The sequence below is a fragment of the Oreochromis aureus genome, linkage group 9 (assembly GCF_013358895.1).
Source record: "Oreochromis aureus strain Israel breed Guangdong linkage group 9, ZZ_aureus, whole genome shotgun sequence".
Lineage (NCBI taxonomy): Eukaryota > Metazoa > Chordata > Actinopteri > Cichliformes > Cichlidae > Oreochromis > Oreochromis aureus.
Window position 1 is genome coordinate 2,585,170 of NC_052950.1, and position 15,979 is coordinate 2,601,148.

The window sequence follows — 15,979 nt, forward strand, 5'->3', positions numbered from 1 at the left end:
TTGGCAGCTATCAGCAAATAGTTATCAGCTATTTTGAAACAAAGGAAAGACACTTTTTATCCACAACAAGAACTCCAGGACAGCAAATGAACTGTACAACAGAAAATACAAATGCTATTTATGGTCTCCTCACAACAATGATAAGAAAAATAAACTGGGCCAATATGGTATGTTTGTTAATACAGAGACACACATGTTAATGTGATCTCTGGTCTCCCACTCAGAGACACAGGTCTCCAAGTGTCCAGCATTCAGACGGCTACCTGAGGACACTGTGTGAGAGAAAATCTGCTCACACAGATATGTAGAGCCAAATACTGTCAATAAGGCCTCTGCAATGTTCTGAAGACAGTTAAACTTGTCAGTTAGTGATGTCCAGCAGGTGAAAATGCAGCTCCATGAACACACACAGCTGTGGATTCCAGCTGCGTTCGTAGTTCTGCAAACTTTGACCCCCACAGAGTCGAGCTTTTCAGTTCAATCAGCCTCATTTCGATGTCGCATTAACTGGCATTAACTCAGCCAGTTAATGCTTTCTGGTTTGATCAGAAAAGAAAACATTACCTGAAAGTCCCGAAAGTGCATTGGGAATTCTGCCTCGAGTCTACGGATGTATCCGTGGTGCTGATGCTGCGCTGAGCGGGCAGCTCCTGAAGCATTGGAAGTGTCAGAATGTGGAAATTTCAACATCGCTTGAAAAAACTGCCAGCTAGCAGCGTCCCTCTCACCGGTAGTGTTAAATTCAGTTCTTTGTATTCTTTAACGGCCAAGAAAAACACGGCTCAAAGTGGTCTAACTCAAAAAATGATCTTTATTTGACATTCCCGGGAACGGAGAGCTGAGCATACGAACACAAGCTCAGGTCTGAAATCATTAGAAGCCAGCATGGTTATATATATAGTTCCGCTGCACGTCACACACACTCAGTTTACTTCGTTCCTCTTTTTTGTGTCTGATTTATTAATATGCCTGTGCACTGAAACTTCCTCTTCTCTGCACAAGATGTGCAGTCTACTCTGTGACTTTTGGCCTACATTCTAACTCACAAGGGCGTTTTCCTACACTGGGCTCTATAAAACAATATAAACAGAAAACAAGCATTAAGAATATATATTAAATCCCAACAGTAGGTAAAGTTAATTTTTGATAATTATAAGTTGAATCTGGTAGTTGGGGTTGTTAGCTAAGATACCGTCATTAAGAACCAGCACAACTAATGTGTCTATGCGAGCTAATTTGTGATGTGCACCGCTGGCCCGGCCATTTATTTTTTAATGCACCTTCTCAATTCAATTCAATTCAATTTTATTTATATAGCGCCAAATCACAACAAAAGTCGCCTCAAGGCGATTAATTCACTGCGTGTCGTGCCCAGGGCTGGACTGGGACAAAAAATCAGGCATTTTGACTAGAGACCGGCCCACCAGGTATTAAAGCCATAAAGCTTTTGAATGAAAGCAAACGCTGTTGTGACAGTGATGTACGCTGTCTTGTTGGTATATGTATGATTTCTATACATTTTACATCAGATGGTTGTAAAATTCAGATAATTATTTATTAAAGCGAGACATTTTAAATGAGAATAAGAAAGAAAAGTATTTCTTTGTGCCCCCCTTTCCCTGTTAATACCCTACCTGGCCCCCTGGCATAACTTTGCTAGACCCGCCCCTGCACAGTTACCAGCTGTCAGCTACGTAGAAAAGGATCCTGGTGTTATTTGTCTCTCAGAAACAGTTCATAACTTCAACTCATTCATGTCACCTAAAAGGTAAACCTGTTTCTCCATCAGCTGTTCAGCTCTGATGATTCAGTAAGGACATCTCCTGGTTTCATCTTCATGTTTCCCTCTCACCAGATAACCAAACCGATATCATGACCAGCAGCTTTACAGCTGTGGCTCCAGCAAACATCAGCTGATACTAGAAATTAATATTAAATAAATTCTAACAACAGCTGATCAAGCTTAAACGTGATGCTGTTGGTTCGCATTACATCCGCTGGTTTCCTCTTTCTGGCGCAAAGTGGGCGATAAACAAACACGAGAGAAAAGCGATCAGCTGATCATTGATCGGTTTCATGATTGAAGTAGAAACAGGAGAGAGAGGGGAGAGAATGAGAGAAGAAAACACAGCTGACAGCGTAAAGACAGAATAACTCCAGCTTTGTGTCTTTTTCCATCCTGGCTGAAGTACGGGACAAACTGTGTTCCTTCTCAGCTCAGTACGAAACACGTAATATTTTCTCTGAATACCAGACGATTCCGGTTTTTTACGGGACGGTTGGCAACTCTACTGACTAACCTTATGAACAAAATAAAGTTCACTATCAGTAACATCATAGCACCCACCCAGCTGTATAGAAACTCCGTCATGCTAGCTAGTACGCATTGTAACTGACAGTAAAGAGTAAGCACAACGAAAATAAACTCCACCTAAACTTGGTTTATATCTGACCCAGACAGACTGCAGGTCATAACTTCTTACCTGAAGTTCAGTTCACCTGACACTCGGACTGGCGGCTGCCTCGGGTCTCTCCGCCTCCTGCCTCCCCTTTCCCTCATCCACCTGCTGGCCTTTGTGGCAGCTCTGCCACAACCACCACCAAACAACTGAGTTATTTTTACACATCAGCCAGCATCTGGCCAATCCACCACCTCTCATTGTTTATACCATTACAAAAAAAAAAAAAAAAAAAAATCATCGGCCCATAAAAACGAAAAATCACCATCGATGGCCATTCCAGCTATGGTCGTGCCATCAGTTAACCCTTCGCGTGCCAGCTGTGCCCAGGGTTGCCGACCTCTGGTCTAGAGAATATTTTTATCATCAAGATATTTTTGGCAGATGTAAATGAACCTTTGTGTTATTTTTGGTCAGCAGTGGTTTTTGCCCTGGAACTCTCCCATGGATGCCATTTTCTCTTTCCTATTGTTGCATCAGAGATACTGTGTTAAACTGAGGCATGTGAGGCCTGCAGTTCTTTAGGTGTTGTTCTGGGTTCTTTCATGACCTCACAGATGAGTTTTTTGAGACTTCTGGTAGGTCAGTCACTTCTGATAAGGTTCACCATTGTTTCCAGTTTACTCCCTTTGTGGATAATGGCTCTCACTGTGGTTCACTGGCATTGCTTTTTCAGATACAGCCTAGTATATATTATATTGTATTTACTCAGGTTATCGTCGTCCAATTACCTTGAACTTTTCATTTTCTGTGTCTCATATCATCCTGGAGGTTTTTTGACCCACTCTTCTTCACAGCCTTGCTTCACTTTACTTGAGAGTGAAAAGTTTTTCTTCTGCAACCATCTAAAACAAGCCATAGTTGTTGAGTCTGTTTCTAATTGTACTGTTGAACTTTAACACTTAAAATATAGTTTTGGTTTTTTTTCCCCATCTCTTTGAGTATTGCACAGTTATAGTCAGTTTGTTGGGATAGCACCTGACTGTTATTTAGCATCGCCCCCTCTTCCCTGTTCCCATGGCAGCAGGAGGAGTGTGCTTAGTCTTTCACAGGAGTCCACAGAGGGCTGTGAAAACTTTTGTTTTCATGTGACTACAAATAAGACTTTAGTGGGCAGTAGTTTAAGTGAATCTTACATAGTGAATGTTGGTACTTTATTGTATCAGCATATTACAAACTACTGAAAAGGTGATTCTTCTAAACAAGCAAGAGAACCTATAACGTATAAACAAAGGTGAACACAAGCGATTTCATTCAAATGATCCACCACAGGCTCGCCAAACATTCAAAAATAGAGTAAGTAAAGCAGTTCAGTGAATCAGAGTGAAATTTCTAGTGGAAGATTTGTTTAATAGTGTTGCTTTATTTCCAAGTCACTGGTTTAGAAAATACAGTTAAACTGGACCTGTTTCAAACCTGCAAGAGAAACGTTTTCCACTTCTATAGTGCCACATGACAATACAGCCATGTAAGGACATTTTTGGTATAAAATACATTGACATAACCTTACAAACCAATTCAGGTCAAAAATATTTAGTTCTGGTTGTTTATCTGTATCTGTGAAAATGGAGCAATCACAGCTGATTCAACAGACTCTGGGTTGCTGTGTTTGACCCTGGTTTTGCTGTAATGACTGAGACAACAAGAGGAATAATTTTCCTCATCTTTTCGGAGTTGCAGTGTGAGGTTGTGTGAGGACTTTTGTGTGTCAGTGTGTGCAAACTGCCTGTATGTCCTGGACACACACATTGGCCTGTGCTAATTGACCTATATAACAGAGACAATCTGTTCTCCTCACCATGCAGGCAGGCAGTGATCGTCCAAAACCATGCATCGATCACTCATGGGCACTTGGGTAGACACTGGCTCTGGCACAGAAAATCAAACAAATCAGATCATCAGAAAGCATTGGAAGCTTTTTGGAAAGGTTTTATTTTTATGCTGTGCTTAAAGGATAAATCAACAGTTACACAGGGTGGCTGTAGGAGGTAGAGCAGGTCATCTAGTAATTGGAGGGTTGGTGTTGCTGCTTAAGTCTTCAGGACCAAATATTCTTGGGTAACATGCTAACCCCAAGTTGCTCTCAGACATCTATCAGTGTATGAATGTGTGTGAGTGTTAGACTGAAAGCACTTGGTCAAAAAAGCATGGAAAAGTGTTTGTATGAGGCAAGTTTGATAAACAATAACTGGACTGGTAAAAAAGCATCACTGCACAGTGCAGCACGGGCCAGAGCCGAGGTCGCTGAGGTCTTTTAACATTGGACAATGCTCAGGATTTTCTTTGAGTCTGTGTGACCAATGCCATCCTCTATGCTGTTGCATGGTTTTCCAAGATAAGGACAATGCTGGAAAATACCTCCCATCCACTCCATGAGGTGTTAGCCAGTCACAGTCAGTGAGAGACTAAAATTGCCCTAATGCACCACTCAACAACACAGGAAATCATTCCTGCCTGTGGCTGTCTCACTGTACAAGCACCTTGAGGCAACCGTTGTTGTCAAATCAAATCACCTTTATTGTCACATCACATGTGCAGGTACACTGGTACAGTACATGCGAGTGAAATTCTTGTGTGCAAGCTTCACAAGCAACAGAGTTGTGCAAAATACAATAACGCAACAAGCAAAATATAAAAATGGTTAATTTAAAAGTAATAAATATATGTACCATATATAAAGGTATATACATTACTGAATGTGTGTACTAAATATGTTTTTCGTGTGTGTGTGTGTGTGTGTGTGTGTGTGTGTGTATATACATGTTTTACAAATGAAATAGAGTAAACAATAAAATAAGATATATAAAATATAAAATATACAGAGGTAGGTATGTGCAAAACAGTGGCATTAATGTACAGTATGGAGTGCATAATGTTGAAGTTCCAGTAGTGAGGGTGAGGTGTCTATGACGTGTTCAGCAGTCTGATGGCCTGGTGGAAAAAGCTGTCTCTCAGTCTGCTGGTTCGGGACCGGATGCTGCAGAACCTCCTTCCTGATGGAAGTAGTCTGAAGAGTTTATGGCTGGGGTGACTGGAGTCCTTGATGATCCTCCCGCTTTCCTCAGGCACCGCTTCCTGTAGATGTCTTGGAGGAGGGAAGCTCACCTCCAATTATCCGTTCAGCACACCGCACTACTCTCTGGAGAGCTTTGCGGTTGTAAGCGGTGGTGTTGCCATACCAGGTGGTGATGCATCCAGTGAGGATGCTCTCAATGGCACAGCGATAGAAGGTCCTGAGGATGCGGGGCTCATGCCGAATCTTTTCAGTCTCCTGAGAAAGAAGAGGCGCTGCTGCGCCTTCTTCACTGTCTTGTTTATGTGTACTGACCACGTAAGATCCTCAGCCAGATGTACACCAAGGAGGCGGAAGCTGCTCACTCTCTCCACAGCGGCGCCGTTAATGGTGATGGGGTGTGTACTCCTCTGCACCTCCGGAAGTCCACTATCAGCTCCTTTGTCTTTGCGACGTTGAGGGTGAGATGGTTGTCTTGACACCAGTGGGTCAGGCGCTGACCTCCTCCCTGTAGGCCGCCTCATCACCGTTGGTGATAAGACCCACCACTGTAGTGTCGTCCGCAAACTTCACAATGATGTTGGAGTTGTTAGTGGCCGTGCAGTCGTGGGTGTAGAGTGAGTACAGGAGAGGGCTCAGTACACACCCCTGTGGAGCACCAGTGTTCAGTGTGATGGGGATGAGGTGGTGCTGCCCAGTCTGACCACTTGGCGTCTGTCAGACAGGAAGTTAAGGATCCAGCTGCAGAGGAGCTGCTCAGTCCTAGATCCTGCAGTTTCCTGTCCAGCTTCGAGGGAACGATGGTGTTGAATGCTGAGCTGTAATCTACAAACAGCATTCTCACATACGTGTCTCTCTTCTCCAGGTGTGACAGGGCAGCATGGAGTGTCAGGGCTATGGCATCATCAGTGGACCTGTTGTGGCGGTATGCGAACTGTAGAGGGTCCAGTGAGTCGGGTAGTGCGGAGCAGATGAAGTCCCTGACCAGCTTCTCAAGCATTTGCTCACGATGGGGGTCAGGGCTACAGGTCGCCAGTCGCTCAATGATGAGATGGTGGAGGATTTGGGTACAGGGACGATGGTGGCCATTTTGAAGCAGGCTGGGACTACAGACAGAGAGAGGAAAAGGTTGAAGATGTGTGTAAACACTCCAGCCAGCTGAGCCGCGCATGACTTGAGGACGCGGCCGGGAATCCCGTCCGGACCAGTAGCTTTGCGTGGGTTCACTCTCCTGAAGTACCTCCGCACATCCTCCTCAGACACAGTGTGCGCACTGACGTCATCCGCGGTGCGCACACTGTCCGGTCTCCTGGTGTTCGCTGTGTCGAATCTAGCGTAGAATACGTTTAGATCCTCACACAGAGGCCGTGGTCTGCGGTGTGCTGGTTTTCCCTCTAAAGTCTGTGATCGTGTTTAGTCCCCGCCACATACTCCGAGGGTTGTCAAACTGTTGCTCCACCCTGTCCCTGTACTCACGTTTGGCTGCTTTGATCGTCTTCCGGAGTTGGTAATGTGCGTGTTTGTAGTCCGATGTGTTCGCGGAGGCAAAAGCGGTGCTCCGTGCCGCTAGCGCCGTGCGAACATCTCCGTTAATCCAGGGTTTTTGATTTGGGAAGGATTTAACTGTTCTGGATGGGACGACATCTTCCACGCATTTTCTGATAAATCCGCAGACTGAGTCTGTGTATTCATCGATGTCTTTAGCAGCCACGTGAAACATTTCCCAGTCCGCGTGATCAAAACAGTCCCGCAGCGTAGACTCCGATTGGTCCGACCAACGATGCACCGCCCTCAGGGTTGGAGCTTCCTGTTTCAGCTTCTGCCTGTAGGCGGGCAGGAGCAGGATGGAGCGGTGATCTGATTGGCCGAATGGGGCGCGGGGGAGGGCTTTGTACGCATCCCGGAAAGAGGTGTAGCAGTGGTCAAGAAGCCGGTCTCCACGAGTGTTGAAATGGATGTGTTGGTGGAGTTTTGGTGAGACTTTCTTCAGGTTACCCTTATTAAAGTCCCCGGTCGTGATAAACGCCGCCTCTGGGTGTGAGGTTTCCTCACTGCTGATCGCGCTGTACAGTTCCCTGAGTGCTCGGTCAGTGTCGGCTTGTGGGGAATGTAAACAGCCGTAATAATCACTGCTGTAAATTCCCTCGGTAGCCAGAATGGCCGGCACTTAACCATCAGGTACTCCAGGTCCGGTGAGCAGAAGGATTTGACCGGGTGCACGTTCGCATAATCACACCAGCTGTTGTTGATCATGAAACACACACCACCGCCTCTGCTTTTCCCAGTAAGCTCCTGTGACCTGTCCGCGCGGTGCACAGAGAACCCCGGTAGTTGTACTGCGGAGTCCGGTACCTTGTCCGATAGCCAGGTTTCTGTGAGGCAGATCACGCAGCAGTCCCGCATCTCTCGCTGGAATGAGATCCGTGCCCGAAGCTCGCACAGCTTGTTCTCCAGAGACTGCACATTAGCCAGTAATAAGCTGGGTAACGGTGGTCTGTTAGTGCGCCGTCTCAGTCGAACCAGAACGCCAGATCTTCTCCCTCTGCGTCGGCGTTTGCGGCCTCCACGGGCCCAGAACAAAGGCGTCTCAGGTGAGATGAATGGGGGGTCTGCAAACGGAGGGTCCGTGTTGCAAAACTTGAACTCCGGAAAGTGATGAGAAAGTCCGTCTTTTATGTCCAGTAAGGTTTGTCGGTCGTACACAAGGAGACATGTGCTACTCGTGAAAAAATAAAGAAAAAGTAAAATTAAACACAAAAAACAGCTGTTGCTTGGGGGAGCTCGCGACGAGGCTGCCATACTCGGCGCCATCTTGATTGTAAATTGTGATTTAGTGTTATATAAATAAAATGTGACTGGTCTACCAAAATTACTCCAAGAGCGCATCAATCAATCATCCAGGAGGTCAAGAACCCAGAACATAATTAAGGAACCACAGGCTTCACATGTCTAAGTTAAGGTCAGAGGTCATGATTCAACAATAAGAAAGAGACTGGGCAAAATGGCATCCATGGGAGAGTTTAAGGAGAAATCCACTGCTAACCAAAAAGAACACAACAGTGTTACATATGCCAAAAAACATCTTGATTATCTCCAAGACTTTTGGGGAAAATATTCTGTGGACTGACGAGACAAAAGCTGAACTTTTTGGAAGTCACCTTTTCCAAAAAGCATTTCACAAAAGGACCATCATACCAACAGTGCCATATAGTGGTGGTATTGTGATGATCTGGGGCTGTTTTGCTGCCTCAGGACCTGGAAGACTTTCTGTGGTAAATGGAACCATGAATTCTGTTGCATACCAGTAACCCACCTGAGATTGTGAGACCACCAGGCGCTCTGTGGGTTACTGTCGGGAACAGCAAGCGCCACAGACTGTGCAGGGATAGGTAATAAGGAAACAAAAGCAGGGATGCAGAGCAAGGCTATCACGTCCAGCAGTGAAAACAACAAAACATGCTTCCATCCATCTTTCTCACCAACGCCAGATCCCTCGCAAACAAAATGGAGGTGATACAATCAGAGACAACAAAAAGATGATACTAAACACAGATGGCTGGATGTAGGAAAAACTCACAGCTAGGTAGAGTGCAGCATAGACGCTAAGCGCAGCCTCTTTGGACGGGAAAGTCTTGCGGGCACGTAGGATGTCGTCCTGGTTTCCTGTGCAGGCCTCCTGGTGGCTGATGTAGCGCAGGGCCTGCTGGCAACCCAGTGCTGTGTAGTTTGGCTTACAAACAGTCAGGAAGTACGGTGCCAGGTTCCCTGTCACTACCTGCCCTGCGTTGACAAAGATGTCAACAGTGAAGAGGCCAAAGGTGTAGACTCCTGGAAACGAACAAAAAAACGTTAAGACTGACGAGAGAAATACTGCTGTCAGCAGCAACATAGATAGTTCTGAGACTGAAAAATGGGGTGCTAATTAATAATGAGAGTCAGATTTTGTGAAACTTGATATTCCTCAGTTCAATTCAACTCAGTATAATTTTATTTATATAGCGCCAAATCACAACAAAAGTCGCCTCAAGGCGCTTTATATTGTACAGTAGATAGCACAATAATAAATACAGAGAAAAACCCAACAATCATATGACCCCTATGAGCAAGCACTTTGGCGACAGTGGGAAGGAAAACTCCTTTTAACAGGAAGAAACCTCCGGCAGAACCAGGCTCAGGGAGGGGCGGGGCCATCTGCTGTGATTGGTTGGGGTGAGAGAAGGAAAACAGGATAAAGACATGCTGTGGAAGAGAGACAGAGATTAATAACAGATATGATTCGATGCAGAGGGTCTATTAACACATAGTGAGTGAGAAAGGTGACTGGAAGGAAAACTCAATGCATCATGGGAATCCCCGGCAGCCTCACGTCTATTGCAGCATAACTAAGGGAGGATTCAGGGTCACCTGGTCCAGCCCTAACTATATGCTTTAGCAAAAAGGAAAGTTTTAAGCCTAATCTTGAAAGTAGAGATAGTGTCTGTCTCCCGAATCCAAACTGGAAGCTGGTTCCACAGAAGAGGGGCCTGAAAACTGAAGGTCATGAATATAATTTGGAACCTGATTATTCAAGACCTTATATATGATGAGAAGAATTTTAAATTGAACTCTGGATTTAACAGGAAGCCAATGAAGGGAAGCCAATATAGGAGAAATCTGCTGTCTCTTTCTAGTCCCTGTCAGGACTCTTGCTGCAGCATTTTGGATTAACTGAAGGTTGGTTTTTAGGACATCCCCATTTCAGCATCATTCACTTTATTTTCCTAACTTTAGAGATGTTGCCCAAATGGAAGAAAGCAGTCCCACATATTTGTTTAATATGCGCATTGAAGGACATGTCCTGGTCAAAAACAAATACCTCACAGTGTTACTGGAGGCCAAAGTAATTCCATCCAGAATAACCATCTGGTTAGGTACCATATTTAAAGATTTAAGATTCTCAAGGCTGAGTACAATAATCTTAGTTCGATCTGAATTTAAAACAGGTCAATCTGAGTTTTTTGTCTTTAAGACATAAAACATGTAGACATAGAACTGCAGTTTAACTAATTGGTGTGAGTTATGTGGCTTCATGGATAGATAGAGCTGCATAGCAGTGAAAATGTATACTATGTCTTCTAATGATGCTGCCTAAGGGAAGCATGTACAATGTAAATAGAATTGGTCCTAGCACTGAACCCTGTGGAACACCATAATTGACCTCAGTGTATGAAGAGGACTCTCCATTTACATGAGCAAATTGGAGTCTATTAGATAGATATGATACAAACCACTGCAGTGCAGTACCTGTAATACCTACAGCATGTTCTAATCGCTCTAATAGGATATTATGGTCAACAGTATCGAACGCAGCACTGAGGTCTAGCAGGACAAGCACAGAGATGAGTCCACTGTCAGAGGCCATAAGAAGATCATTTGTAACCTTCACTAAAGCTGTTTCTGTGCTGTGATGAGCTCTGAAACCTGACTGAAACTCTTCAAATAAGCCATTCCTCTGCAGATGATCTGTTAGCTGTTTGACAACTACTCTTTCAAGGATGTTTGATATGAAAGGAAGGTTGGAGATCTCTATGGATCTTGTACTCAGAGCTTGTTCCTGTGCTGCTGTGATTAGTGCCTCTGTGCTGTCCTTCAGTCCAGCTTTGTCCAGCCACTGGTAGGAACTGGATGTCAGCACTTCCTCTATCTGCCGGTGAGTTTATACCATGTATGGGCCTCTCCTTCCACGATGGCTCTTTTTCTCCTTGCTCCTCTTTCTTCTTGGGTTTCTGCTGCCTGAGGTATTCACTAAGCACACGATCAGATGTGGCCATCTTCCTGAAGGTCTCATGGATGTTCATCGTCTCATCCTGGATAGTTGCTCGGACACTCACTAGTCGTCAGCCTCCTTTCTTTTGCTTAGTGTAAAGTCTCAGTGTGCTGGATTTTTGGCCAGCTTATGATCGCAGCAGGTATTTCTAGCTGCCCCCAGTGTCTGCAATGTTGTCTTCACAATGTCACATTAGACTTAAATAAATTAGATAAATAAAATTAAATAAAGGCAAAATGCAAAATTGTGTTTTGGTGTTTAACTCGGGATAATATTACATTTCAGAATTTAATCAGTTGACAATTTATTCTTCTTGCATAAATACAAAATTGTAACACTGACAGAATTTTATTGTTATAGCTTTAATGTTGACGCTCCTACCAGTTCCTTTATAATGTGCCCTTTGAAGCCATGATTGTCAAAAACCAGTTTGTGGCCTAGTATCAACCCATGCAGTACTATTTTGTGTGTGTGTGTGTGTGTGTGTGTGTGTGTGTGTGTGTGTGTGTGTGTGTGTGTGTGTGTGTGTGTGTTTAAGATTGAGATATCCATCAGCTTCTGGATATCTCAATCTGTCTCGTCCATTTGTTACTGTGACTGCACCAATGAGGATACAGCAGGAATAACAGCTTGGTGTCTTGGCCCCGACTCACTTCAAATTACATCATATAGTCTAAATGCATCAAACCTGATGTCCTACTTAAATTTACCAGACAGACAGTAGACAGTGTGGCTTGTAAAGAATTGATAAAACTGCTAAAATTGTACAGCCTGTAGGCTGGGTGGCTTTAGCCTAATCATAAAAACGTGGTGTAAATGGACTGGTTCTTTCACAGCACTTTTCTAGTCCGACCACTCAAAGAGCTTTACAAAACTTGCCTCATTCGCACAAGCACTTTTTTCTATGCTCTTTCTATGCAGGTGCTTTTTATCTAACATTTACATACATTCATACTCCGATGGATGCACTGGAGCCAGTATGTTGCTGCAAAGTTAGCGGAGGTATTCACAAATATCTTCAACCTATCTCTGCTGCAGCACTCTGTCCTCACATGCCTGAAGACATCCACCATAGTGCCAGTTCTCTAAATGATTACACACTGTTAAAGAAAACATCTTAAAAAAACGGTGATATTCCAGCAGCTGGGGCGCCAAAATACTACCGTAAAATAACAGAAAATTACTTTCTCATAAAATACGGTTATTTTCAGTAATGAAAATAGAGTTTGTTGCCCTAATTTTACATGGGATTCTGCCTTTTCCAAGTGCGTTTAGACATTAAATTAGGAACATTTTAACGTGATTAAACAATGAAATTACCTGTAAACAAGGTCAATGAATGTGGCAATATGAATCATAATACTTAAATGTACAGTTAACAGTTGGTTTAAATAATAATGGGTTGCATGTCCTGGGACAGACTGACAGAGGTGAGGCTGCCATATCGCAACATCGGCCCCTCTGGCCATCACCAGTAGGCGAAGAGTCTTGACCAAGGACACAACGACCGAGAGTGTCCGAGCCGGGGCTCGAACCGGCAACCTTCTGATTACAAGGCGAACTGCCAACTCTTGAGCCACGATGGCCCTAAATGGCAATGATAATAATACTTATGTGATGTAACACAAGCTTATAGGAATCATGTTCTATACTTTTCCATAGCATTACATTTGAATTCAACAGTTCAATCTTTCAAATAAAGGACAGATATTTGTGACATCATGATACATTTGTGAATATTTTAACAATCTAAATATGCATATGTACAGACAGATACATGTAAAAAACATGAAAATTATGTTTTATTACATTACAGTGATTTAACGTTAATTGACATTTGAAATGTGAAGTCAGTCTATTTACGTAACTTTAATGATATTCTAGAAGAACAGAACAAAACTGTAAAATGCACAGTACAATACTTTTATATTAGGATTTTTTCCTACAGTGCAGCCATACCCGCGACCTTGTGGTTGTTAGTTCACATTCATTGGCCGATGCTTAGCGTCATGTTATTATGTGTCCCAACATCCAATGGCATGTCACATTGTTTTCATGGCCACACCCTCACCCCAGGTGCAGAGGCCTATTTGTGTTCAGGAATGTTGTGAATACTTTGAGATTTATATTAATTGCAATTCCTACCTCTACATTTATTTTTAAAAATATATAATTAGCACAGCGTGGCCGTGCAATGTTTTATATGTTTTTTTTTTAGTTTTTATTCCTATTAATTATATTTTCACTTGTTACCTCTGAATTATTGAATCAGACCTAGATGACATGAAATTTTCAGCAAAATTATAATTCAAATATTCCTTTAATTATTGATTATTCTCATTAATTTTCGATCATTTTATATATTTTTCCATAGTATTACATTTGAATTTAACAGATCATTCTCTCACATAACAGACAAATATTTGTGAAATTATGATACATTTCTGAATGTATTTTTACAAGCTAAATATGCATATGTACAAAAAATATATTTAAAAAACAAGTAAATTGTGTTTTACTATATTTACAGTGATGTCATGTTATTTTACATTTGACATGTAAAATCACAGTCTACTTGTGTAAATTCAATGATATTCTAGAAAAACAGTACAAAACTGTAAAATATACAGTAGGATACTTTGACATTACTATTTTTTGGAACAGTGCAGGCCAGTGGCATCAGTAACCATGAAGTGTCTTGAGAGACTGGTGCTTGACCACATCAAGGCTGGCCTCCCACCCACTCTGGATCCTAATCAGTACCACTTCTTTGAGATAACTGCAGACACCCCTACCATGCACACCGCCCTGACCATAGCCTCTTCTGAGCTCAGCCCACATTTACCTTCCAAGAACACCAGGTTCACAATGTGTTCAGAGCACTACATCAAAGGAAAGCTGCTGGCCCTGAAAGAATACGTGGGAGTGTGCTCAAAGTCTGCCCCGACGAGCACCAGACTATTCAACCTCTCCCTGACACATGCCACTGTCCCTCACTGCCTGAAATCAGCAACAATAGTCCCAGTTCCCAAGTCCACCACCATCAGTGGCCTCAGTGACTACAGACCCATTGCACTGACACCAGGGGTTGCAAAGTGAAGCACATAAAGGACTGCCTCCCACCCAGCTTTGACCCCCACCAGTTTGCCTATAAGGCAAACAGGTCTAAGGATGCAAATTCCAACGCCCTCCACTCTGCTCTGCATCACCTGGAGAATCCTGGAACATCAGTAAGGATGCTCTTTATTGATTTCAGCTCAACTTTCAATACTATCATCCCAGACATACTTATAGCCAAGCTGGTAAACTTGGACTTCCCCCCACTACATGCGCATGGATCAAAAACTTTCTTACCGACCAATCATAATCTGTAAAGGTTGACAACCAGAGATCATCCTCCCCCAGAGGGTCACCAGAACTGCATCTGTCCACGCCCCTCCCTGGTCTGGATTGCCAGCTCTAGATGTCTCTCCAGAGCCAGTGCGATTCTAAAAGACCACCTCTATCCTGACCACCATCTATTCAACATACTGCCCTCTGGAAAAAGGTTCAGATCCATCAGATGCAAAACCAACAGACTAAAGAACAGCTTCTACCCGTGGCCTGTCAGAACTCAGAACTTCACCCACCATCTAAATCCATTCCAGTCACCACTGTCCACCAAAAAATCCATACATTTAAAATTATGGTAGTTATGGCATATATATAAATAAATATACATACACACACATATATTAGGCAGGTATTAATTTTATTAGGCAGAAGTTTGATACCTACGCGTATGCACCCAATTTACCCTACCCATACTACCCTCTCTCTTTTCTACCCCTATTGAGGATGTAACATGCCTCTGTGGGATAGGCTCATGTTCTTTGGCATCACATCCAACCCTCAACTGCATTTATCCTGGCTAATGTTATAGCTAAGAGTATAAATAACCTGGTACCCAGTGACAATGGTTTTGTTTCTCAGCGCTACTTTAACAATGAGAGATAGAAACTATTTTTATATAGCAAATTATAATAAAAGGCATTTGCAATGATCTGATTTGAAAATAAGAAAAATGTGTGATTCGCACAAGTAACCTCGTTGTGCTGCCTCTTCTGACTGTGCTTTATCTTCCAACAGAATGATGGTGTGGCGACACTGGCAAAGCGCTCCATAAAATAACAAGGACAGGACATAAATCATTCAGCTTACTTGTACTTTCGGTGTGAATAATTCCCTCTGTAACCAGCCTGTTCATCTCCACTGTTCTTCACTGCTATGTGAGTCTGCATACAGCCGGCCTTGAACAAAATCCCCTGCTGCTCACCATCACACACCCACTGTGACCATCACCCAGGTGTCACTGTCCATTCACGCTGCTCCTAACCAAACCAACCAAGCTGAAGGGCTTTAACAGAAATAACAGCTTCCCTCGTACAGGAGCCCAGCCCTCTGACACGCTAAATTACCTCCTGACACTGAGTCGGACAACTGCTTCTTACACACACACACACTGAAAGATGTTTACCACACAAAAACACACATATGTATACAGGGTTCCAGGATGTGTTGCTGGGCCAACCACAGAAGCTGTTCCAACCATTGCCAAGTGTCTGTGCTGCTGCAAAACTAATTCAGCCAAGGCTACGAAGTGTGCTGAAAGACATTAACAGACAGCCAAGCACTGCAACAGTTTAGGCATATCTTTCTTCT

At 43.4% G+C, this 15,979-nt stretch overlaps 1 protein-coding gene across 1 annotated transcript in view; it reads right to left on the minus strand.

The window, feature by feature from the left end:
- Positions 1-15,979, minus strand: part of plppr5b (phospholipid phosphatase related 5b) — a 140,716-nt gene that overhangs the window by 49,784 nt on the left and 74,953 nt on the right. Inside the window, exon 5 of the mRNA XM_039616916.1 lies at positions 9,050-9,300. Within this exon, the coding sequence (XP_039472850.1) occupies positions 9,050-9,300 (251 nt within the window). The remainder of the gene's footprint in view (positions 1-9,049; positions 9,301-15,979) is intronic.